Genomic DNA, 25,857 nt, shown 5'->3' with positions numbered 1-25,857 from the left:
GGCTTGGCAAGCAATTCGTACTTACGAAGATCAGGCATTCACTTATATCATTGCTTTACTCATTGTAATCCTCCCATTATGTTAGTCATTCTTTTAATTTGATTTATTTTGCCTTCCTAACTTGGATGAAGATTTCTCCTACCCGGGAGGTAGCTGTGCCCGGGCTGCAGCTGACTTCACATCGATCCTGCCGATGAATTATTTTCATTGTACTCAATAAAGTATTACACTTTGGGCACATTCCTTAATCTTTTCTTCACTCAATACAATTGTTGGTACAGTAGAAAAAGTTAAGTTTAATGCTTTGGCAATATGGAGAAGGAGGAAGGGCAGGCCTGCTTAAAGCTTAGTTATAAGAATCCGTAATTTCTTAAAATTTACAGATTTCACTCCAGGTTTCGGCACTTATTTAGTCCTTGAGATCCGATACTCAAGCGATCCTCAAGAGTGGATCATTATGATGTTTGTTTCTCTCTCTTGGAGCTCTGGAAATCTTTACCTATTCATGTCTTTCCTAACAGTTAAGACCTGTCCCTTTTCAAAAGGCAGGTTTTCCACTTCCTCAAAAACTGAGTTTGTTCTTCCTTTTCTTCACTTTTGTATCTCTTCAGTTCTACTTTGTTTCATTTAAGGCCTGGCTTCGATGAAGATTTGTGACTGGAGCCTTTAATGTAAAAAAATTAATAATTAATTCATTGTTTTTATTAATACACACATTATTTATAAAATTAAAAAGTGGTTAAAATCAATCAGAATATGTGTGATTTTTTTTGTGTATACAGAGTCGAGGCTCATGGAAGAGCTAGTACTAGCCCATTGATTTTGGAGATCTCGCGAGATCACGGCGAGGTCACGTCTTTTCGAAGCTGCTCCATGCGCTCACGCTTTCGAAGCTAAGTGATATTTCTCAATCGTGTTTTTGTCGAGACTGTATCTATCTGTCGGTGTATGTACCTACAGCGTATCTTTTGGAAAATTTTCGGTGCTAATTTTTCGTTCATGTATACACAATCGTCGGTTAATGGTATCGAGTATTCTGCGGCCTAGTACTCGTAGGCTTAGACTACCGTACCGTCTCAGGCCTTGTGGTTTGTTTTTCTCTCAGCGATTCGTCGAATGCGCTGAAATTATTTTCGTTCTCTGTTTCGTACCAGTCGTTCACCCCGTACCTCCTTGTTTAATATCTGTACTCACAAAAAAAAATAAAAAAAAATAAAAAAAAATATTTCCTTCCCAGGTCTTATTCGTTTATTTGTTGTTCTTTTTGTTCGTTCGTTCTTCGTTCGCGATCACGCGGTTAGAAATGTATAATCTCTCCCCTGAACAACTATTTTCTCTCATATATACACAAAGAATTAAGTTAAGCACCCCACCCCCGTTTTTTTACAACCTCGCACATTACAAGTTTGTTGTCGTCAAAACAGTGTAATATACCCATGATATTGCTATATTTTCTGGAGAAGTGATATTATGGTCACATAAAAACATAACAATCATGCCGTTTTCAATATTTTATTCTGAATAATTTAAGGTGAAATTTTTTGGGAATTTTAGGCATATTTTCACCTCAATTTAAGTATGGAGCTATAGGTCCATCACGGACAGTGTGGATGACGTTTATGTTTTCTAACGTACAGTCATTGTTCTGAGAAGACCTCTAGCGATCTTTGCGTCAATAACGTGTGTAGGACCCACGTGATCGGATCACTGACTCAACCCTACGTCTCATAGACCCTGTGTATCTGCATTTCATCAATGGATAATTGCTAATGTCATACCAATCATTATTTGATCTCACATACCTTAGAATATATGCCAATGTATACATATACACAAAGAATATATATTAGGGGGTGCTTACCTTAATTCGTTGTGTAGGGGTGCTTAACTTAATTCTTTGTGTATATTATAACACCCTTTTCTTCTTTTCCTACAAAAGGATGCTTTCGTCTTGCTCACCAAATCTATTCATTCCAAAAAATATATATAATACCATCTCTCACAGTTCCTCCTTTCTACATTCCATAAACTATCCAGAACTCCATCCCTCCTCCAGTGTCCTCAAACGTATTTTTGACTCGAAGGTCTCAAACTCATTTTGCAAAAAATGTTCGTTTCCCATAAATCGTACACTTTTCAAAATCCAATCTCACCCTTCCCCTCCAAATCCTCCCCATCACCCATCCCTTTCAAATCTCCCCCCTTGCCCCTTCCCTCCCCTCCCTCCTAAACTCCCCCCACACCCCTCCCCTCCGAGACTCTCCCTCGCTCCTCCCCTCCTAGACTCCCCTCTCACCCCTCCTCCTCAAAGCATCCTCCCTGCTTCTTCCTCCTTCCAACTTTCACCTTCATCTCCCCAAACCTCCTGCCTTGCTCTTCCCCCTCCTCAAATAACACCTCACTGTGCCTCACCCAATCTCCATCAATCCTTTTGTCTGCCCCATTCTTCCCTTTCTCCAAGCTATTCTGAAATCTCTGACACACCTTCAACAGCTCTCCCTACCTCTTCCTCCTCTTCCACATCTTACCCTACCCCTCCCCCCCCCCTGTTCTGGACCCGATGCTCCCCCTTCCTCTTCATTAACGGTATGGACCTCAAACATCCGGGGCCTTCGCTCAAACTTGACTGACCTCTCCATACAGGTTGCTTCTGACAAACCAGATGTGATCTGCTTAACAGAAACTTTCCTCCTTCATGATGTCTCTGATGCCTTGGTATCTCTCCCAGGTTACTCCCTCCTCCGGTATGATAGACCTGAGCCTCGTCCTGGAGGTGGGGTTGCTATCTTTATAAAAAACTCTCTTCCTCACTCGCCCTCCACTGCCCTCTCTCCACCTCACCCCCAGGAATACCTTTGGCTACGGCTTCCCCTTCGCTCCCACCTTTTGTTCATATGTGTGTTGTACCGTCCACCAATCAGCGATGACTCCATCTACATCTCACTGTCTGATAATATGGACCAACTTCTATCTACCCATCCCAACTCTCTCTTCCTCATATGTGGTGATTTCAATTGTCACCATGCCAGTTGGCTGGGTGTGGGTACCTCTCTCACCAGCCATGGCTCTTCAGCAAAGGACTTCTGCGACTCACTGGGACTGACACAATCTGTCAATTTCCCGACCCGGATCTCAGTCAACGGAGCATCTTCTCTTCTGGATTTGGTTATGACAAACTTCCCTGAAAATGTCTGCTGCTCTTCTTCTGCTCCAATCGGCTCATCTGATCATGTGCTTGTCAAAGTGGACATCTCTCTGACCATTCTCAGAGAGCCTCCTCAGCGTCGACGAGTCTGGCATTTCACTCAGGCCAACTGGCACGGTCTTCAAGCAGCCATCAATCATCTGGACTGGTCTCCCATCTCTACCGCCTCTGACATCAACTCATCCTGGGAATTCTTTCAAAGTAAATTGCTCTCTCTCATGCACAGATTTATACCATCTCGTCTTCAGTTGTCATACCCTTCCTCCCGTCCATGGTACACGGAATCTTGTGGTGAGGCTGTTGCCCTGAAACAACTTGCTTTCGTCTCCTGGAAAGCAAATCCAACGGAAGGAAATCTCATTTCCTTTCACAAAGCCCGAAACAAGTGTGTGTCCACCCTCAGGAGAGCCAGGAAACAATATCTCACCATTCTCAAGACCGAACTCTCTTATCTGTCTCCCTCTTCCAAATCCTGGTGGCGTCTGGTCAAATCTGTTTCTGGTGTTTGCTCCCCCCTCCATCCCCTCCCTCACCTCAAACGGCTTAACGGCTGACTCCGCACGTGAAAAAGCTGAATGCCTCAACTCTGTGTTTGCCTCTAAATCTTGTGTCCCAAACCCATCCCTCTCTGTACCCACCGTACCCAGTCGTACCCAGCTGCTCCTGGACTCTGTGTCCTTTCCTCCTGACAAGGTGGAAAAGTTTCTGTCAACCCTCGACTCTGATTCTGCAACTGGTCCTGACGGCATCAGCCCACGGGTACTAAAATCATGTTCTTCTGCTCTTTCACTCCCTCTTTCTGTTCTCTTCACCCTCTCTTTTGCTCAAGGTCATCTGCCATCTGCTTGGAAATCAGCCAACATCACCGCTTTGCACAAAAAAGGTGCAAAAACATATCCCAGCAACTACAGACCAATCAGCCTTCTCCCAATTATCAGCAAAGTCATGGAATCCATCATTGCTTCAGATATTAAATCTTTCCTCTTCTCCAATGGCTTGATCTCTGATCATCAATTTGGTTTCAGACCTGGTCACTCTACTCTGGACATGCTGCTTCTGCTTTCTCAACAATGGATGGAGGTCCTCAACGCCAAACAGGAAATTAGAGCTGTCTCCCTTGACATTTCACGTGCCTTCGATACGGTCTGGCACCCTGCTCTGCTCTCCAAACTCTCCTCCTTTGGTATCCATGGAAATCTCCACGCATGGCTGGCGGACTTCCTCTCTGGTCGTAGTCAACGTGTGGCCCTGAATGGGTTTCTCTCATCTCCTCTTCCTGTTCAGGCTGGAGTTCCCCAAGGTAGTGTTCTGGGCCCTGTGCTTTTTCTGGTCTTCATCAATGATCTCTCTGACTCTCTTGAAAATCCTCTCTATCTCTTTGCTGACGACTCTACTCTCTGTCGCTCCATTCCTCATCCCTCAGATCGGCAGTCTGCAGCCTCCTCACTCTCTGCAGACCTGGACAAAATCACAGACTGGTCAAACAAGTGGAACATGTCTTTCAATCCTGACAAATCTCACACTCTTACAATGTCTCTCCGAAAGGACCGACTGGACAACCCTCCCATCTACTTTCTCAACAATCCTCTCCAAGAAGTTCTGTCGCTCAAGCTTTTGGGTCTCACTATCTGCCATGATCTTTCTTGGGAAAACCACATTTCCAAGCTGGCCTCCAAAGCCAGTCGCCGACTGGGCATCCTCCGTCGTGCGAAGTCCTTCCTTGGCACACCTGAGCTCCTCACCACATACAAGGCTTTCATCCGCAGCTCAATGGAATACTGTTCCCCCCTCTGGGCTGGTGCTCCTGCCTCACACCTTGCTCGGCTTCACGCTGTTGAGGCCAAAGCTTTCAGAATCATTGGAATCTCCTGCGATGTAGTCAACGCCGAGGGCCTTTCACTCACTCACCGCAGGCAGGTTGGTGGTCTTTCTGTCTTCTACCGACTCCTCTCCGGCCTTGCTCCCCCAGCTCTCTCTGTGCTCTGTCCCCCCAATATTCCTTCAGGTCGCACAAGATCTGCCTGCAACCCTCTTATGGTTAAACTGCCAAAGTCTAGGCTCTCTGCTCACCTTCACTCTTTCATTCCCCTTTTCTCCTGCCTCTGGAACAAACTCCCCTACTCCCTTCAATCCCACTCCTCCCTCCAGGTCTTTAAAACAGCTGTTCACCACCATCTCTTATCTTCCCCCATCGAAAACCTTGATCTTTTCTACCCCCGGTAATTCACCCCAGAGTCCTTGCAGTGTTCATATGTTTTAATCCTCTCCCACCTCCCCCCAAGTCCTCCCGATGTCCCTGCTCTCAAATGTTGTGTTTGTGTCCTTCCCCTTCTTCCCCCTCTCTTTTGTGTCCTCCCCCCTCTCTCCCCATCTTGTCTGCCGCTCCCCTTGTTTTTTGTGTTTTGTGTGTCGGTTTGTCTTTTTGTGTGATTAATGTTTGCTCTTTCACGAGCCTCGATCTTGTATACAAAAAAAAAAAAAAAAAAAAAACTGAACCGATCAGGACACAACAGGACAAAAGAAAGAATAGCGAGAGGGGGAAACCACAAACAGCAGGGTTGAAAGCCAAGATAGAGAGAGGGAGGTGGCCAAACAATTGGTGTGGGGAGGGTTGGGTGGCAGGAGAGGATGCATGGGGTGTACAAGATGATGCATGGGGTAGACTGAGGTAGACAAGATGGATACAGAAGGAAGCTCTCAGGAGGGAAAACTGGAAGGAGGAAGGATTGGGGTGGGGAACGAGGGTAAAAAAGACAGTGGTTTTGGATTGGGTAATGAGATAGCGGTGTGTTAATACAAACAACAACAACAGGCATTTTAAGGCCATTTTCCCTGCTAGAGCGGGGGTTAGCCTTGCAGTCCCCATGACAATCTTTTCCATTTTACCCTATATTCTGCATCTCCCCTTGTTAACCCCCTTGCCCGCATTTCTTCTTCCACCATCTTTAGCCAAGTCTTTCTCGGTCTTCCCCATCCTCTACTTCCTTCGACATTCATTTCAATCACTCTTCTCAACCAGTCACTTTCATCCTTCGTCAACACATGACCAAACCATCTCAAACTGTTTCTCTTCACAGCATCCATCACAGGCTCTATTCCCATCATCTTTCACAATTCATCATTTGTCTTCCTCTCTCTCAACGATACTCCACACATCCACCGAATCATTCGCATTTCCACCCTTTCCAGCCTTCGTTGCTGCTCTACGTTCATTACCCATGTCTCGCTCCCATAAATCATAACACTTCTCACACATGAAGCATACACCTTTCCCTTCAGCTTCAACGACACTCCCCTCCTCATCAGCACGCCCCTCAGTTCCCAAAACTTCTCCCATGCACATTTCACTCCAACAACCGTTGCCGAGTCTGACCCACCTTTTCCATTCAGCATGTCTCCGAGGTAGCAAAATGTTTTCACACCTTCCAGTTTCACGCTGTCTCCAAGATCCAACTCAACATTTCCTCCATCTGCAGATCCCTCTGTGCACACCTTACATTTGAATGTAGCTGCCACACTGGTTAATGACCCTCTCAAACCACTACATTTTTGATGAACCCACTCAGCGCACATTGTACATTGAATGGAGTTCACTCCGACACCCTTCCTGCACACAGCACACGGCCACTTCCCAGTTCTTTCCATCTCACCACATGCTTTACCACTTGCCAGTATCTTTGTCTTTCCGATATTCACTTTCAGACCTTTTGTCTCCATACATTCCTTCCACTTGTTCATCTTCTCCTTCAGTCCATCTATACTTTCTGCAATCACCACAAGATCATCTGCAAACAACAACTCCCACGGTAAACCCTCCTTTACGTTCGGAGCCAGCACCTCCAACACAGCTACAAATAGTAGTGGATTTAGTACTGACCCCTGATGCACTCCCACCTTCACCTCAAACTCACCAATGTTCCCGTCCTTTGTCCTTTCACCTGTGCACGCGCTCTCTCATACATTGCCATCACTACTCTGATCAACCATTCCTCCACTCCTGACTTCCTCAATGCTCATGTCACTACTTCGCATGGAACCCTATCGAATGCTTTCTCCAGATCAACAACCCCAAGAAACAACAAAGTTAATTTGTTAATCAACAAAGTTAATTCTCATTAAGTGTGTTTATGAGAATTTAAAATGACTGTAGGATAATTTACTTGAGTTGTATGGTGTTTTAGAAGGTATAAGAAAAATTATGTTTTCCCTCCACTGGTGAAATGGTCATGTAAACATATTACTGATGAAAATTCCTGACCTGCATCAGTGAAATCAAATGGTACACAGCGTTCTTCATAAACTCTTCCAAGCAGCCACTGTTCATCAACACATGCATTTCCTGTTGGGATTCTGCATCGCGATTGTCACAAATGCCCAACAACCTCTCCTTTAATTCCTGATAATCAGACAACATAAATAATTTCGTGATTGAATTAACACAACGGGGCAGTATCCAAACAAGTTCAACAATGCAGAAACGATTCTTACATCAACTTTTTGATGCAGTTCCACCTTGGTCATTTCATATTCAAGTGAGTCGTCCGTAAAGCTGTTGTAATAATTATTCCAGGACAGAACACACTCATTTCTGTTGTCCAGTCTTCTCAAAAAGTGTTTAAAACTCCTCCTGCAGGAATGTTTCAGCATTAACCAACATGTAAATGATCCATCAATGAATGACATTTGCCTTCAGTCAAAGTAAAAGGTTTACAGAACCATGTAAGATAGCATGGTTGTTTGCATTTGCCCATAGATATTCCCAAATACCCTTATAAAACAACATACTCTAACTGCAAACATAATTTCTACCATAGGCCTGCTCATGACACACTCACCATTTTTATTTACCAAATAGAAACACCCAAATCCAGTATATTCTCAAAAAAAAAAAATCACAAGACCGGTTGAAGACAAATATACAGACACACACACAGACAGACACATATACACACACACACACACACGCACACACACACACACACACACACACACACACACACACACACACACACACACACACACAATAGCAGCGGCGAGGGAGGCGGCCTGACTTGCCGGTCGTGCTGACTACCTCTTGTCTGGGACGGAGAGGACCAGGAGCTGTGTCGAATAAATCAATTTTGAAACTAGCAAAGACTGACCTGAGAACAGCAGCTTTGATGGGACGAGATGGTGGGTGGTATGGCGCAGTTCCATGTGCGTTTGGGCAGCCTGGGTCTGAACTTGTGGGCCACGTGCTGCCGGGTGGGAAGGCCGGGCTTTGACGGACCTCCTGCTGCAGAGCTTCTTCCATTGAGGATGTGAGAGAGCAAGGTGAGATTGAGGATTTTTGCCATGTGCGGCGGCTTGGGAGCGCACAGCGGCTTTAATGGGGTGGAGGGCCGTGCACGTGGCATCTGAGGTCGCATGGATCATCTGGGCCACGGAATGGCCTGGGATTTGGTGACTCCATTTCAACCATGTTATGCCTGCAGGAAACCGAGCTCTATGAGATCCAGTGATGTGCCGAATACACCAGCTTTGTGGGTGGCTTTGGTGGGGTAGGGGAAGGCGCCTGTGGCTTGATAGGTTTTGCCGACTCTAACCCTCTAACCTGTCGAGTCTAGGAGGACATGCATGCACGCACGGGGAGGGGTGCCTGTAATTTGGCAGGCCTGGGTGGGGGACCTGGGGTTTGGAGGGCCCGAGTGGAGGGGTGACCTGGGATTTGACGGGCCCAGGTGGGGGACCTGGGGTTTGGAGGGCCCGAGTGGAGGGGGGGCCCTTGGGGTTTGGCGGGCCCGTATGGAAGGGGTGGCCTGAGATATGGTGGACCCGGGTATTATACACACATATACATATATATGTATGTATGTATATATATATCGTATAGTAAGAGACTTGGTCTCCCTAACGGCAACTTGAGACCTCTGGAGAATGATCTCGCAAGACGCTGCTTGGTGGTGAAACTGTGCACAAACGGATAATCCACCAAGATATGGTCGATTTATTAATTTCTCCGCTCAGCCGTTTCAGCCGATGAGGTTGGATTAACGGGAGGAATTTAAACACGCACGATGGAACTGAAGTACACAGTTAAAGTACACAGCAACTCAGTTAAAAGCAAACAAGTTAAATAAATATAAATACTAGGATGAGGACACAAAGTGAAAAGCAGTGACAAAAGACATAGATAACTTGGCAGCACATTTAAATGGATTTGTAACAGTATCTCCGTATCTTAACACCTATGTAAACTGGGCCAGACACGTTTAGGAGACATGACGAATTAAGAGAATAACTGTGGGCATAGATGTATGTGTGTGGCTTTGCTGAAGTGCTGAGGCGTACAATGCAAGCACACGCTCAGACACCTCTCCCGATCTGGTCTTGGCCTTGGCTGTCTGCTGCTGTGCCGATGGCTGTGCAATCACTCTTTGGGGGGCAGTTGATCGGGGTGCTTTCTCCACCATTCGAACAACCCTTCACTGCAATCTTCGATCAAGTTTTCTCTTGCGGCCATGTTCAGGGAGGTTGGCTGCAGTGCCATGGGCCTTAAACTTCCTGATAACATTGCGTACAGATTATACATTTGTGCACAACACAGAGAGGAGAGGAGAGCTTTGATGGTCCCAGTTATAAGAGTGAGTCGATAGTCTTGCTGTGTGTCTCAGAGCGCATGATGAGAGAAGAGACTTCTGTCACTGGCTAGGCATCCCGGCTGTATCTCGTTTTGAGGTGCGATCATCCAGCCTTATATAGCCATCCTTCTAGTCCCTCTTGCGCGGATCTTGCTCATGCGCTGTCGATTTCCCGCTTGTGCAAGGTAGCACACGTGGACCTGCAATGGCTGTAAAATGCCACATTCGTGGCGGCTCGTTGGCAACACACGTGGAACAGCCATTTCTGGAGTGTGATTAATATGTGAAAGTTAAATGGGGGTGATTAAAAGATTAAACATCGAAGGCAGATGGCATAACGAGACAGACACGAGGATAAACTAAGGGTGACAAGGAATCTTAATTTTACATATAATTCTGGCTGATGATAATTTGGGTTGACAAAAGCTTATGCTGACACTCATTAGGATATAACTATCGAATAATTAACAACTCATCAACCACCAAGCAATATAACAAGAAATAGATACACACAGAGACCTGCACACAATAGCATCCTTCATTATTTCATGGCTGTATGAAATGGAATATAATTTTCACTTCACACCTGTACATGAAAAACAATCTATGATTAGGCAGAAAATGTAATCATTTCTGTAAAATCCACCCTGTCTCACAATTGTGGTTCCATACATAGCCCTCAAAACTTCATCGAATGTGATGACAACTTATCACTCTCAAATTAATTGAAACAACATTCATTTCATTTGCATAAGAATGTATTACCTGGTGTTGCCATAGTAACTGATAATGCTTTCACTTTCTTGTCTCATTTTAAAAAATGTTAAATTACACCTTTCGATGAAAGCATTTTCCATTTCTTGCCAGCAGGACATGAAATATGGCAAATGTTCCTGTGTGGAAAACATAACACAAAATTGTTTTATTTGTCAAACAGAATACCCATTTTGGGCCTACTTTAGGGTAGTTTAATCTGGATTAGAATAGGTACACCGTATCCCTGCGTGTCGTAAGAGACGACTAAGAGGGTTGGCGTCAGGAAGGGCATCCGGCCATAAAAACATTGCCTCAAAAAGAGAACCATGACAATTACAACTACATATGGGCAGGGTACAGCCCGAAGTGGAGATCGGTTTCTGAGGTTTGGGACATGGAATGTAGGGACAATGACAGGGAGATCAGGAGAAGTGGTGGAAGTATTGGTCAGAAGAAGAGTGGACATATGTTGTGTGCAAGAGACGAGATGGAAGGGAAGTGGTGTGAGAATGGTGAAGGGTAGGCAGGGACAGTAATACATGTTTGTGTGGCAAGGGCGCCTGGAGGGCGTGAATGGTGTTGGTGTCCTGTTTTCTGATGAGTTTGTAGACAGTGTGGTGAGTGTGACTAGAGTGAGTGATAGGTTGATGATGGTGAAAATGATGATTGGAAAGCTCTTGGTGAACGTCATCTCGGGATATGCTCCGCAGGTTGGTCGGAGCGATGAAGAGAAGGACAAGTTCTGGTGTGCGATAGAGAAGCTGATGGAAAACGTGAAAGATGAGGAAGTTGTTGTGGTAGGAGGAGACCTAAATGGACATGTGGGAAGGAGTATGGATGGTTTTGAGGGAGTTCATGGGGGTTATGGATATGATGTGAGAAATGGAGAAGGTGAAAGGATTTTGGAGTTTGCTGATGGAGCTGATTTGTTGATTTGTAATACTCAGTTCCAGAAAGAGGATAATAAGCTTGTTACATACACGTCAGGTGGGTCGACGACAACCGTTGACCACCTGATGGTGCGTAGGCGAGATAGAGGGCACACAAAGGTGATCCTGGGGGAGGAGGCTGTTTCACAGCACCACTTGGTTGTCTGCGACATAAGGGTGAAAGGTGCGAGGAGAGCTCGGCGGGTGAAGTACCAACCGAGAATGAAGGTGTGGAAGTTGAAAGAGGTGACAGTAAGGGAGGCATTAAAAGAGAGGCTGAGTAGGGTAGAGGATGATGTGGTTGAGCTTGAAAGTGGTTGGATGTCAATGAAAGCTAGTCTGTTGGGAGCCGTTGGTGAGGTATGTGGATGGACAAAAGGACCACCGAGGCACTTGGAAACATGGTGGTGGGATGATTAAGTTGGAAAGAGGATTGACGAGAAGAGGAAGAAGTTCAAGGTGTGGCAGAAGGCGAAGGGTACGGGAGCAGACACAGCAGAGCATGAAAGTTATAAGGCAGCCAAGAAGGCTGCAAAGAAAGAGGTAGCAAAGGCGCAGGAGGCATGTAGGAAAATGCTCGGAGAACGCTTGGATTCGGGAGAGGGTCAGAGAGCAGTATTCAGGATTGCAAAGCAGATAGCGAAAGAGAGGTGTGATGTGATAGGGGTGAGTTGCTTGAAGGATGAAGTGGGACAAATCGTTGTGGACCCAGATGGAATTAAAGGAAGATGGAAAAGATATATGGAAATGCTGTTGAATACAGAGAATGAATGGGATGGCAACATAGAGAGTACCCCAGTTTTAGGACCGGCAGAGAAGATAACTGAGAAGGAAGTTGAGGAAGCGATAAAAGCAATGAAGAGTAGAAAAGCGGGAGGGCCGGCGGGAGTTGTGGGAGATATGTTGAAGGCAGCAGGAAGTTGGGGTGTGAAGAGAATGACAGAGATCTGTAATCTGGCGGTGAAAGAAGGCCGCATTCCAGTGGATTGGGAACTGCGTGCCCTCGTCCCTCTATACAAGGGGAAAGGTGACCCTCTAGAGTGTGGCTCGTACCGAGCGATAAAGTTATTGGAGCATGGAATGAAGGTATTGGAAAGGGTGTTGGAGAGGAGGATAAGGAAGAAAGTGAAGATCGACGAAATGCAGTTTGGATTTATGCCAGGAAGAGGAACGACAGATGCGCTTTTTATTGTGAGGCAGTTGCAGGAGAAGTACATGGAGAAGAGGAAGAAGTTGTTTCTTGGGTTTGTTGATCTGGAGAAAGCATTCGATAGGGTTCCACGCAAAGTATTGACATGGGCAATGAGGAAGTTAGGAGTGGAGGAATGGTTGATCAGAGTAGTGATGGCAATGTACAAAAGAGCGCACAGCTGTAAGGATGAAGGATGGGAACAGTGGTGAGTTTGAGGTTGAGAGAGAGGAAGACAAATGATGAATTGCGAAAAATGATGGGAATAGAGCCTGTGATTGATGTTGTGAAGAGGAACAGGTTGAGATGGTTTGGTCATGTGTTGAGGAAGGATGAAAGTGACTGGTTGAGAAGAGTGATGGAAATGAATGTGGAAGGAAGTAGAGGATGGGGAAGACCGAGAAAGACTTGGCTAAAGATGGTGGAAGAAGAAATGCAGGCAAGGGGGTTAACAAGGAGAGATGCAGAAAATAGGGCAAGATGGAGAAGATTGTCATGGGGACCGCAAGGCTAACCCCGCTCTAGCAGGGAAAATGGCCTTAAAATGCATGTTGTGTTGTTGTTGTTGTTTAGGGTAGTTTAATCATTGTGGTTTTGTTGCTTATATTTTAGAATAGATCAAGCCAAAATATTTCAGGCTTCCTCTTTGTAATTAAGGAAACTGTTAAACACGCTCTTTCAGCAATATATGGTGCATCAAGGAATCATGGGTTGCTTCATATACTCAGAGGGAAAGTGTTAAAAAAGGCAGGACAATCAGTTTACATCATTATCTTGCCAAAACGAAGTTTTTGCAAGATGTATCAGTCAGCTTGTATGTTTGTTTGTTTGTTTTTTTGTTTTTTTGTTTGTGGTTAATCATTTTTTTTTCACGTTTAGATCACTCTGTAGACCACAGTTATTATTGGAAACTCCTGTAACTTCGCATATCAGAGTCCTATAGAGATACCCTTCAGCACACAAAATTTTGAAGGTCAAGGTCAAAGGTCAAGGTCACTTTGCGGTCAATCATGGAGGTCAACGAAACCCTTATTTTTTGAGTAACTTTGATCGGATCGTCTCCAAACTTCATGGGAATCTAGTATATGGTCCGGCGCTCAGCTGATTAGTTTTTGGTGGCGATCGGCCTTGACCTTCATGGTTAGCGCTGGAGGTCGAAAATTATTGACCCCAAGGTCAAATTACGAAACCCTTATTTTTTGAGTAACTTTGATCTTATGATCTCCAAACTTGGTGGGTATATAGGGTGTGGTATGGCGCTCAGTTGATTAGTTTTTGGTGTCGATCGGCCTTGACCTTCAAGGTCATTTTGAAGGTCATTCAATTTTGACCAAAAGGTAAAATTTTCAAGTTTCAGTTACCATATCGAGTAGTACCTCAAATTGAAGCCCTTGTTGAGTGCTTTCCAAACATATAACTAGTTTGACAATGTGACGTCATTTGACGGCGTTATGACGAAAAAACTGCACTTTTCATGTATATTGTATTGCTTTAGTTCGCATTGTTTAGGTCACTCTGTAGAGCACAGTTCCCTTTGGAAACTCTTGTAAGTTCGCATATCAGAGTCTTTTAGAGATACCCTTTAGCACACAAAATTATGAAGGTCAAGGTCAAAGGTCAAGGTCACTTTGCGGTCAATCATGGAGGTCAACGAAACCCTTATTTTTTGAGTAACTTTGATCGGATCGTCTCCAAACTTCATGGGAATCTAGTATATGGTCCGGCGCTCAGCTGATTAGTTTTTGGTGGCGATCGGCCTTGACCTTCATGGTTAGCGCTGGAGGTCGAAAATTATTGACCCCAAGGTCAAATTTTGAAATCGTAGGTACCATATCGAGTAATACCTCATATGAATGCCCTTGATGAGTGCTTCCCAGATCTGTAAACAGTTTGACGCTATGACGTCATTTGATGACGTCATGACGAAAAAACGGAATTTTCACATTTTGGCAAGATACGGTTCACCCTGTGGGTGACATATGTTTATTATATTTTCAGACGAGCAAATTTATACAGGCAATACTGCATTCTTTCTGTCATAAAAAAAAATTCGAAACACCCCATTGTTGTTGATGCAATTTGTTTATGTGACATTTTGGGATACAGATAAGGTGCAAGCCTCTAACAGAGAAAAATGCTGAACAATTACATGTGCCTAATCTGACCACCATTGGTGGTCAAAAGTAACCAGCTTTTTTTGGTGGACCCGGGTACAAGGTCCTCATGTAAGAGGGAATATTTTCAATAATGCAACTTCTCAAAAAAAATAGAAATAATAATCCAGTTCACAAAGGGTGACCTGAGAGTTCGTTATAAGTTCCCACAAATATTGAAAGTAATGTTATGATCTGAGATGCCAGGATGCAATGCAATATTGCTGTTAGGACTCACATTTGTAGTGAGGATCAGATCCAATATGTTGTTAGACACTGGTCTTATAATCTTACTATAATTCGCCAAATGTCCGTCTGTCTGTCTGTCTGTCTGTCTGTTCGAAGGTACCGTAAAAACTGCTGAACGAAGGTACCGTAAAAACTGCTCAAGCCATCTCAACGATATTTTGGGTGGATAATCCTCGGATCTCCAGGAGTAAAATAGGTTATTTAGTTTTCCCAATTTCAGCTTTAGTCTCCAGTAGGGCTGTCAACCGATCCGAGACCGGGACGAAATCCCGGCGGTTTCGGCTTTCGAGACGGTCTCGGGACGGTCCCGAGATAAATTGACTGACGCAATTTCTCGGTAAAAAAATCCCGGTTAAAATTCCAACTTCTTGCAGATATTTTCCATAATAGAGGCATTTATTGAGCCTTGCTTTCATTACTCTGCTTCTGCACAAGCATCATTTTTCGCAAGTGCAGCTGAACTGACACAAACGATGATAGATAAAGTAAACTCACTGCTCCAGGATTTTCCCCTTGTCAACAAACAATGCACTGCAAACATGCCACTGCGCGATCGCAATGACCCGCCGCTGCGGCTCAACTTCAGCTGGGATTTATGGGCTGTGGCTGGCGCGGCGAAGCGAAAAATACTTTGATAACGAGAGGGGAAAAAGAAAAACAAATCCCGCCCGACCGGGAGCTGGGCAGTATCTCGGCGCAGGTTGTTGAAGCCTAGCGAGCGAGTAAATAATTCGACTCGTAAATAGTTGGTACTTTCAAATAATTGACGTTGGTTGAGATTTATTTCAAATCCCACATAATGTGTTGATGACTTGATGTTTACAGTTCATTCGTTTCGTACAATCGTACAATCGTTTCGTACAATCGTTCATTCGTACAATCCCACAAATCAGTCGTTTTTCATTGCTGTACATAACTTAAGTCATATTTATAAGCCTATAATGCATTTCGGATTGTACACGTAATATATAAAGTACACTATTTCCTGACATCGCTTTTCGCTCTGCTTTATGTTGTCATTATCCATCGTGTTAGACTGAAAAAATGAGTTTAATGTTCGTTTTGTACGAATTAACTTCAAGATTCCAGAATGAGTTCACATTCAAACTTTTCAATGGCTTTTTTAGTTAATTTGTTTCTATCTTGGCGTTTAAGATAACGAATATGATAAGACAGCATGGCGATAACAATTGTGAAGATAAGGACTCGGGCCTCGGGGGGGGGGGGGGGGGGGGGGGTTTGGTTTGACGGTTTGAATGTGAAAGTATTTTGGTTATCTTATCTCCACTTTAGGCCTGATAAGTTGATTACGTTTACTTTAGTCACAGAGTCAAAATAAGGAGGGGGGGGGGGGTGATCACTACACCGCCTGTTTTATAATTTACTAGCAGAAGTACCCGGCATTGCCGGGCGGGGGAGGGGAGGGGAACGGGGGGGGGGGGGGGGGAGCGAGCCCCTTGGCAAAGCGAGCGATTTTTTTTTTCATAGCGTCATAGCGTCATAGCAATTGTAATGAAATTCCATTATTTTTGAAGCCTTTTTTTTTTTTAATGTATTACTTTGTCAGGAACCGAGCCGACCCGAGATCCCGTTATGAAAATTGAAAATTTATCGAGACGGTTCCGAGACGGGATTTTGAATCTAGCGACATACTGATTCTAGCAAGCAAGAAGCAAGACTACAATCTAGCAAGAAGCGACATACTGATTGGCCATCAACCGATGACGTGAGGAGGAGCGCGCGAAGCGCTCAGCCAATGGTAAAGGACTGACGGGGGAAGAACATTCGAGAGGTCGAGAGGCGACGGACTGATTGGCAGAGAGAGAGAGAGAGAGCTGACGTCACGAGATGGCCGATAAAACAACTGGCTGGCCGGCATTTTGGCCCTTCTTGTTCTGGTTCCCTCTCGTTTGGACTGCCTTCTTGCGTTGGACTTCTTTTCGTTTGGACCCTTGCTTGTTGTGCGACGACGGACGGTGGAGAGACGGTGGAGCGCTGACGATTCTCCTCCCCTGTGTTCACATGCGAGCGACGAGCGCACAAGCGAGGCTTGCCGCTCTGCAGCGTACGCTGGCCTAGCAGCGCTGCGAGCAAGGGTGCGTCGAGGCCTGGTTCGCGCCAACGACCAGTCGGCCTTCCTCCCACCAACACCGGAGCCACGTCCGAACTGCGCTTGGGGCCTGACGATGCCTGACACACCTCAGCCGAGTTGAGATAAGCCCACACACACACATGCATGACCCCTTTCTTTTCATTTATACATTTCCTTGTTTGTTTTAGACGTCTGGTGTGGGAGCGCTCCACTTTAGGACATTTATTTAACCGGCGCGTTTCATTGTTCTCGGGTTCCGTTAATAAATCTGTTATTTTTGTACATTTTACATCCGCCTCGGTTTGAGTTAATTTGCAGGGTGAAGATGCCTGCGTGAGGCCCGTACAGGTGAGCCAGTATTCTTCTTCCTGCCCGCGTATCATCCGCCATCAATTGGAGCTGAACGCCTTCATTAATGCTCGTTTCCATCCGTGGCTTACTCTCGGTCTTAACTGAGAGCAGTCACACGACAATATTTTTTCTGTTGATTCTTCTTGTTGATTGGTAACATTTATCAAAGTCATGTATAACTTGCAATATATTGGCACACTTGCACGTTTTTCAAATAATGTACCATTTCTTCCAGAAAGTTGTTGAAATTAAAAAATATTTGGTATCCACATATGTATTTCTTTCATTTGCAGTGGAACAAAACAAAAAAAGCTGAAAATCTTAGCTTATTCCATATAGAGATCCTAAAAATGGCCTGGACAATATTATTGGCACCTTTTAAAAGTTGTCAGAAGTAATTAAATTTCAAGCAGATGATTCTCCTTCAGTTTGGAATTGAACTCACCGATGGTGAGTTGCAGGTGCCTGCAATATAAAAATCACTCATTCAACCAGTTTGAATAGAGAAAAGGAGTCATTCTGCTGTTTTGTCTCACTGTGCGTACTGCAATGAGCATGGAGAAAAGAACGAAAACCAGAGAATTGTCTGAGGAGGTCAGACACAAGATTGTAGCCAAGCATGGACAATCTCAAGGCTACAAGTCCATCTCCAGAGACCTTGATGTTCCTGTGTCAACCGTACGCAATGTTATCAGGAAGTTTAAGGCCCATGGCACTGCAGCCAACCTCCCTTGACGTGGCCGCAACAGGAAACTTGATCGAAGATTGCAGTGAAGGGTTGTTCGAATGGTGGAGAAAGCACCTCGATCAACTGCCCACAGATTAAAGCTGACCGTCAAACACAAGGTATGACAGTTTCAACACGCACCATCCGTCGCCAACTTAATGAAAGGGGGGTTCTATGGTAGGAGACCCAGGCGGATCCCACTGCTGAGAAAGTCCGACTGGAGTTTGCCAAAACACACCTGAACAAGCTAAAATCATTCTGGGAGAATGTCCTGTGGACAGATGAGACCAAATTACAGCTTTTTGGTAAAGCACATCATCTCTATGTTTACAGAAAACAAAATTAAGCCTTCAAAGAAAAGAACACCTTCCCTACAGTCATACACGGAGGAGGTTCACTGATGTTTTAGGGTTTGCTGTGCTTCCTCTGGAACTGGGTGCCTTGAATGTGTGCATGGCATCATTAAATCAGGAGATTACCAAGGCATTTTGGAGCGCAGTGTTCAACCTAGACGATGCACAGTGTCAGAAATCTGGGTCTCTGTCAAAGGTTATGGGTCTTGCAGCAGGACAATGACCCCAAAAACACTTCAAAAACGCCCCCAGGAATGGTTCAAGACAAAACGCTGGACTGTTCTGAAGTGGCCAGCAATGAGTCCAGATCTAAATCACATTGAACACCTGTGGGGAGATCTGAAAACAGCAGTTGGAGGGAGAAGGCACCCTTCAAATCTGGCAGAACTGGAGCAGTTTGCGCAAGAAGAGTGGGTCAAACTGCCAGTAGAGAGGTGTAGGAAGCTCATTCGTGACTATAGGAAGCGCTTGACTGCAGTTACGTTGTCCAAAGGCTGTGCTACCAAATATTAAGTCTCGGGTGTCAATAATTTTGTCAAATGCCATTTCTTTTTATTGTCTTTTTAAAAAGGATATATTAAGTTCTGAATGAAAGCAAAGGTTCTGTAATATTAACGGTGAAATAAAGAATTGTGGAGACCAAATACTTTCATCAATGTCAACTTGTTTTTCGAGAAAATTGTGAGTTATTTGAAAAAAGTGCAAGGGTGCCAATATCTTTGGCCAAGACTGTGTGTGTGTGTGTGTATATATATATAATATATATATATATATATATATATATATATATATATATATATATATATATATATATATATATATAAATATATATATAATATATATATATATATTATATATATAGCTTTAATAGCTTTAATAATAATTACCATAGCTTTAATATATATATATATATATATATATATATATATATATATATATATATATATATATATATAATATATATACATACATACATACATACATACATACATACATATATATATATATATATATATATATATATATATATATATATATATATATGTATATATATATATATATATATGTATATATATATATATATATATGTATATATATATATATATATATATGTATATATATATATATATATATATATATATGTATATATATATATATATATATGTATATATATATATATATATATATATATATATATATATATATATATATATATATATATGTATAGGCTTGGAAATGTTAAACTCTAAGTTATACCAGAAAAGCTCACAGTCGCAGTTGAACTCTGGACAAGCTAACACAATTATTAACGTGTCACTGATTGCTCTGAACACCCCACTGCCATGGGCATTGCAGTCTTTGTGGTTGTCTGTAAATTTGCTTGGGAAAACATCGCATGAAGTGATGCTGTCATCAAGGTTACATTCACAACAAAGAATGACGTCAGGCTGCTGGTGCACTACCGATGCTAGAAAGGTCAATTTATTGGTGCTCCCTTTCAGACCACTGCAATTAATTACCATAGCTTTAATGATCTGCTTCCAATTGCTGGTTGAAGTTGAGAACCAAGATCCTCATGACATTAGCTATAGAAGGTGTAGATGTGGAAGAAGAAGTAGTAATGACAGTGCAATTTTGGAATGTTGATATGTGTAGGAATGTTGATAAGAGAGCAAAACTGGGGAAGAGCCCATCAGAGCTTGTAGCAGCAGCAACAGTGGCCTCCAGGCCACACCCAAACCGCTATCTTGCCATTAGGATTACCAGGAAGAACTACCAGGAAGTGGCATTGGCCGAAGCATGAGTAGTAGTGCATAGATCTTTCCCAAAGCATGGCAAGCAAGAATAAAGAAATTCAACTTTAAAAGACCCTGACTGCCAGGGAAAACAAACAATAATGTCCAAACATGAAAAACGCAAAATAATTTATATCAAATTGTCCAGTCTATGCTCAAAAGACAGATTTAGAGTTCTGCACAACCTTGATTTATCATGGTTGTGTGCATGGAAATGTGCCTATTTGATATACTAGGGCATGCCCGTACTATATCTATATCTAAAATTATATCCCCCCCCCTCTATTTACATGGAATGGTTTGGTCCAAAGCGAACGGCTTGCGAGTACGGTGACAACCCCCCCCCCCTCTATTTACATGAAATGGTTTGGTCCAAAGCGAACGGCTTGCGGAGTTTGGTAAAGAAATCGCCATAGCGTGCACAAACGCGCAGGAAAGCGAAAGAATCGCAAATTAGTTTTAATTAGTTTTAAAACATAGTTTAACGCCAACATAGTTTGCCAACGTGAAATAAATGAATACGCTCTCAAATGTGCCGTCCGAGGCAGAGTCTGTTCGCCACGTTCGGCACACGTGATAACTCGCTGCTCTCTGATTGGTTGAATCGTTTTTTGGACATAGCTCGGTAACTACTTGTCCGATTAATATGAAACCTTGAAAAGGCACATCCTCGGGTCCCCAGCAATATACCTGGCAAGTTTCAAGTATATCGGACCCGTGGTTGTCGAGAAACAGCGGTCACAGACAAACACACAGACATACACACATACACACACACACACACACACACACACACAGAGATTACTGGAATTATAGATAGATATCTAAAATTATATCCCCCCCCCCCCCCTATTTACATGAAATGGTTTGGTCCATTCGCAAAGCCAAAGCGAACGGCTTGCGAGTACGGTGACAATCCCCCCCCTCTATTTACATGAAATGGTTTGGTCCATTCGCAACGACCACAGAACCCCCCCCTCTATTTACATGAAATGGTTTGGTCCATTCGCAACGCCAAAGCGAACGGCTAAATCGCCATAGCTCGGTAACTACTTGTCCGATTAATTTCAAACCTTGAAAAGGCACATCCTCGGGTCCCCAGCAATATACCTGGCAAGTTTCAAGTATATCGGACCCGTGGTTGTCGAGAAACAGCGGTCACAGACAAACACACAGACATACACACATACACACACACACACACACACACACACACACAGAGATTACTGGAATTATAGATAGATACACTAAATCGATGCTTTCAAGTGGAAGGCTTGTCTGTACAATTTCATTGTCCTGCCTTGTATTCAGAATCATAAATATAAAATCTAGCGATGCATATTTTCACTGACAAATATAATATTAAAAATGGCAGAATTGTCAATCCGAGTATTTTTTCATGACATAGTTGCTTCACTTTTAAAATAAAATGCTAGGAAACAAAAATGATATGTAATGATGAGTGTGTTGAGAAAGACGCTTATGCATCTGAAATCTGTTTATATGTGATGGATTACTTACTTCCTCAAAGAGCTTCTGCACATATGAGTGAAATTCATATTCAGATGATGTCTGTTGTTGAAACACATCTTCACAATTTTCATTTGACATGACTCGGAGATCTTCACAACAGCCTTCTTCTGCCATGGTGAAATTAATAAAAACTCCATTGAATTGAACGATAAGGTTACAATAAAATATTATGCCACAAAAGGTAGTAATAAATGGTTAATTCACAGGATGGAGAAACATGTGGTTGTTATCTATTGTTACGGAACCCAACGTCGGCCTATGGTCCCCCTTTGAGGGGGGATTAGTCCCCTCGTCTGTTACTGACCGACGTGGTCCCAGGGGTATGACGCCACGCCCGGTCGGCGCTGGGTAGGGTTTTAGGCCCACAAGTCCTATGACCTAAATACCAGCGCTTCCCGGTACGCGAAGGAACACCCCCCGCTCACGGCCGCAGCGTAATGGATGTTGCGCCGAGCGAAGAGAACTGCGGCGTGAGCCGTTTACCAAGACTAGACCCGATTCCTTAAACGTTGGCCAAATCGTGCCACCGGTATTCAATTGGGAAATCACCAAAACGACAAGGATGTGAAGAAGAAGAAGACAAAAAGGGTTTGAAATACGACTAAAATTTATCGATATAATAATACCGTAAGGACTCGACTTTGTTATCCCTTTTACGCTGCACACAGTGACCCGATGCGCACGGCACTAATGCATTTACGATCTACCAACCGCGCTCTTTGTTTATCACGTACAGCCACACTCGAAAAATCTGAATTAGTCGACTTTGGGGCCAAAAAGCATACGATTAACGGCCGATACGACGCCATCTTACGACGCCATCGTATTGGCGTCTGCTGGGCGAAGGCGATGCGAGCCGTCCGCTGATTGGACAGTCGAGTGGTGTGAACATGGCTGGTGTGAACCAAATGGTCTTTTTATTCCCTTGAACATTTTAAATTAGGATATATAAGGAACCGTCTTTATCGTCATTTTAATAAAGTTAAATGGAGTGACGTTGCGATACTCGGGGTGCGTTGCATAAATCCTCGTAACTCAGAGAGGTGTAGCAGGTGGCGAGACGTAACACTCCCAGAATGGCGCTATGCCGATTCCTATTACGAATCCATTCATTTTTCAAAAGTATATCGTAGCGTTGTCATTTAAGTAGATTGCAATAAATACGTTGTTCATATACGCACTCTTCATTCTCATCTTTCTTCCTAACTCTTACTCGGACAAGCAAATCCCCGATGCCATCCATAATGGTACACTCTATCCATACACCACATCCTCCCTTCCGTGGATGTTCCACGGGTTCTGGCTCCTCCCGTGCACCGGGTTTTTCACGCATGCGCGCGGTCTCTCGGGGACTGGGCCTTGGACCGAGGAGCGTTACCTGAATAAACCTCCGTGTGAGAACCTGACCTCTTCTTATTATTGGCGTTGAGGTAAAACTTCTGCCTGTGAAATATTTTTTGAATACATTTTATCCCATTGTCATTTCTCACCTCCCCACACAAAGGCAGTAACATGGCGGTTCCGCATATGCGAGCCCCACACGACCACATCAAAATGGCTGTTGCGTGCGAGCCCCACGCGTTCTGTTCTATCAACATGGCGTGTCCATGTGAGTGACTTCGGATGCAGCAGCTTTGACATGGCAGAGACAGGTGAGCAACTTCATCATGTGTGTGACCCTCGTGGGATGCGGGGAGGGGAGGAGCCTCGTATTAGGGGGCTATCGATTCCTTATATATATAGCCTACTAGAAATCCCAGAAATTTCTGGTCACGTGGGTCGTGGGTTCCATTTTGTATCCGTCGATCGTTCATGGAATAAGCACAAGATAGCTCGGCGGGAGTAATGCATTCGATCGTGTCCGTCCGTGTGTGCGTGTGTGTGTGTGTGTGTGTGTGTGTGTGTGTGTGTGTGTGTGTGTGTGTGTGTGTGTGTGTTTGTGTGTTCGTATGTTTGTGTGTTCGTATGTTCGTGAACAAGATATCTGGAAAAGTTCTGAACGGATTTGGATGAAAGTTGGTGGGATGTTTGCCCTTGGGATAAGGAAGAATTGATTAGTTTTTGGTGAAGCTCAGGATATTATTCCGGATCCAGGAATTTTTTTGGGGAATTTTTTTGGGAAAACATTTTTCTGTTTTACTGCATTAAAGCTTTTATTCTTAATCTCAAAGCCAATTTAATGCATACACATGCATTAAATGATGTTTTTCTCCTCTAATTCCGAGATATATCAAAATTAATTCTCTGACAGTTAGGGCTTACTTTCCTTTTCATTTATTGTTTTGGGGAGAGGGGATGTTAAACAAAACGTATTATTCCAACTTGACCCATGGCGGGAGTATGCGCTCTACTGAGTGGCAATGGATTTACGATATACGAACCGCACTCTTTGTTTATCACGTACAGCCATACTCGAAAAATCTGAATTAGCCGACGTTGGGGCCCAAAAGCATCCGATTAACTGCCGATACGACGCCATCTTACGACGCCATCGTATTGGCGTCTGCTGGGCGAAGGCGAAGCAAGCCGTCCGCTGATTGGACAGGCGAAGGCGAAGCAAGCCGTCCACTGAGTGGACAATCCAGAGCATGCATTTGTGCCGATGTCGGCGATCGTTGTTCATATACGCACTCTTCATTCTCATCTTTCTTCCTAACTCTTACTCGGACAAGCAAATCCCCTATGCCATCCATAATGGTACACTCTATCCATACACCACATCCTCCCTTCCGTGGATGTTCCACGGGTTTCGGCTAGTTACCACTATTTACAAGACCAAAGAAACCAAGGAGAAGGAAGGATACGAAAATAAAGACAGAAAGAGGGACGGACCAGAAGGACACAGTGAAACTTAGCTTACCTATTACAGTCTTACTTAGAAACCCAAGGACAAGACAAAAGACAGACTACGATCACACTTACACGACTGGGGAATGGAGGCAGGAATGACTGGAAGGAGGAATGGGAAGGTTCAGCTGGGGCAGATGGTTCGGGCTTGATCCCGCACGGGACGTCGGGCTGGACCTCGACGGCCACCGATGCCACCGCAATCTGGTTCCCGCGGGGTAACGGGTCGAAGCTGCCTGGTGGAGTCAACGCTGCTTGTGGAGCCAAAGCTGCTGGTGGAGCCAAAACTGCTGGTGGAGCCAAACTGCTGGTGGAGCCAAACTGCTGGTGGAGCCAAACTGCTGGTGGAGTCAAAATTGCTGGTGGAGCCAAAACTGCTGGTGGAGCCAAAACTGCTGGTGGAGCCAAAACTGCTGGTGGAGCCAAAGCTGCTTCTCTGGCTCACCTCAGGACGCGTCTCCCTTCTCTCTCCGAGGGCTCGTCTCGGCTCATCTGCCGTCTCTAGCGCAACTCTTTCTTGGAACTTATTTCAAAGGCTTCCGCGCACGCTTATATAACGCCTCGGGCGATCAAGCCGCCGGCCTCCAGGACACGCCCATCGGTAAGCTCGCCTCGGCGCTGATTGGTGGGCACGGGCTCTCTGGCTCCACCCCTTGATGGTGGTGTGCGGGCCACGCCCTTCTTCTCCGAGCTGACCACGCCGTAATGGCGGCAAATGCAGTTGGCAGTAGAGGCTTTGGGAATGGGAATGAAAGGGGATCTATCTATTTGAATTCGGTGCAATGGAGTGTCAATTAATGGAAGACACAGCCTTAACCTACATAGAATAAGGAAATAAACTACCAACAAGGAGGAAATCTATGATTGGCTAACGTGATTGTTTATGACCGAATTACGGGACGCACTTTGACCTTTATACACAACTGGAGGAAGGAGGGTGATATTTTTACAACAATTTACACAACAATAAAAGAAACACAATTCTCATATCCACAACACTGCACCCTCCTCCTCTTAGGCACGTCCCGGGCCTATTACTTTTACTTTTAGTGTGGCA

The 25,857-nt window shown here is 44.3% G+C and overlaps 1 protein-coding gene and 1 long non-coding RNA gene across 4 annotated transcripts in view; one reads left to right on the top strand and one right to left on the bottom strand.

Moving 5' to 3' along the window:
• Positions 1-25,857, bottom strand: part of LOC137411246 (sperm flagellar protein 2) — a 135,346-nt gene that overhangs the window by 80,478 nt on the left and 29,011 nt on the right. For 2 of the 3 annotated variants that reach the window (XM_068096630.2, XM_078769699.1), the window contains 4 exons: positions 21,942-22,060; positions 10,591-10,718; positions 7,694-7,832; positions 7,464-7,601 (listed from right to left, as the gene is read on the bottom strand). In XM_068096630.2, the coding sequence (XP_067952731.2) occupies positions 7,464-7,601; positions 7,694-7,832; positions 10,591-10,718; positions 21,942-22,060 (524 nt within the window). The remainder of the gene's footprint in view (positions 1-7,463; positions 7,602-7,693; positions 7,833-10,590; positions 10,719-21,941; positions 22,061-25,857) is intronic. The other variant, XM_078769700.1, reaches the window with a different exon arrangement.
• The window catches only part of LOC144889474 (uncharacterized), a 60,592-nt gene continuing 42,849 nt past the window's right edge, over positions 8,115-25,857 (top strand). The window contains exons 1-2 of the long non-coding RNA XR_013621760.1: positions 8,115-8,518; positions 23,458-23,605. This is a non-coding gene — a long non-coding RNA (uncharacterized LOC144889474). The remainder of the gene's footprint in view (positions 8,519-23,457; positions 23,606-25,857) is intronic.

The sequence above is a fragment of the Myxine glutinosa genome, chromosome 1 (genome assembly GCF_964187855.1).
Source record: "Myxine glutinosa chromosome 1, kmMyxGlut1.1, whole genome shotgun sequence".
NCBI lineage: Eukaryota > Metazoa > Chordata > Myxini > Myxiniformes > Myxinidae > Myxine > Myxine glutinosa.
This window is presented reverse-complemented; position numbering and strand designations above follow the sequence as displayed.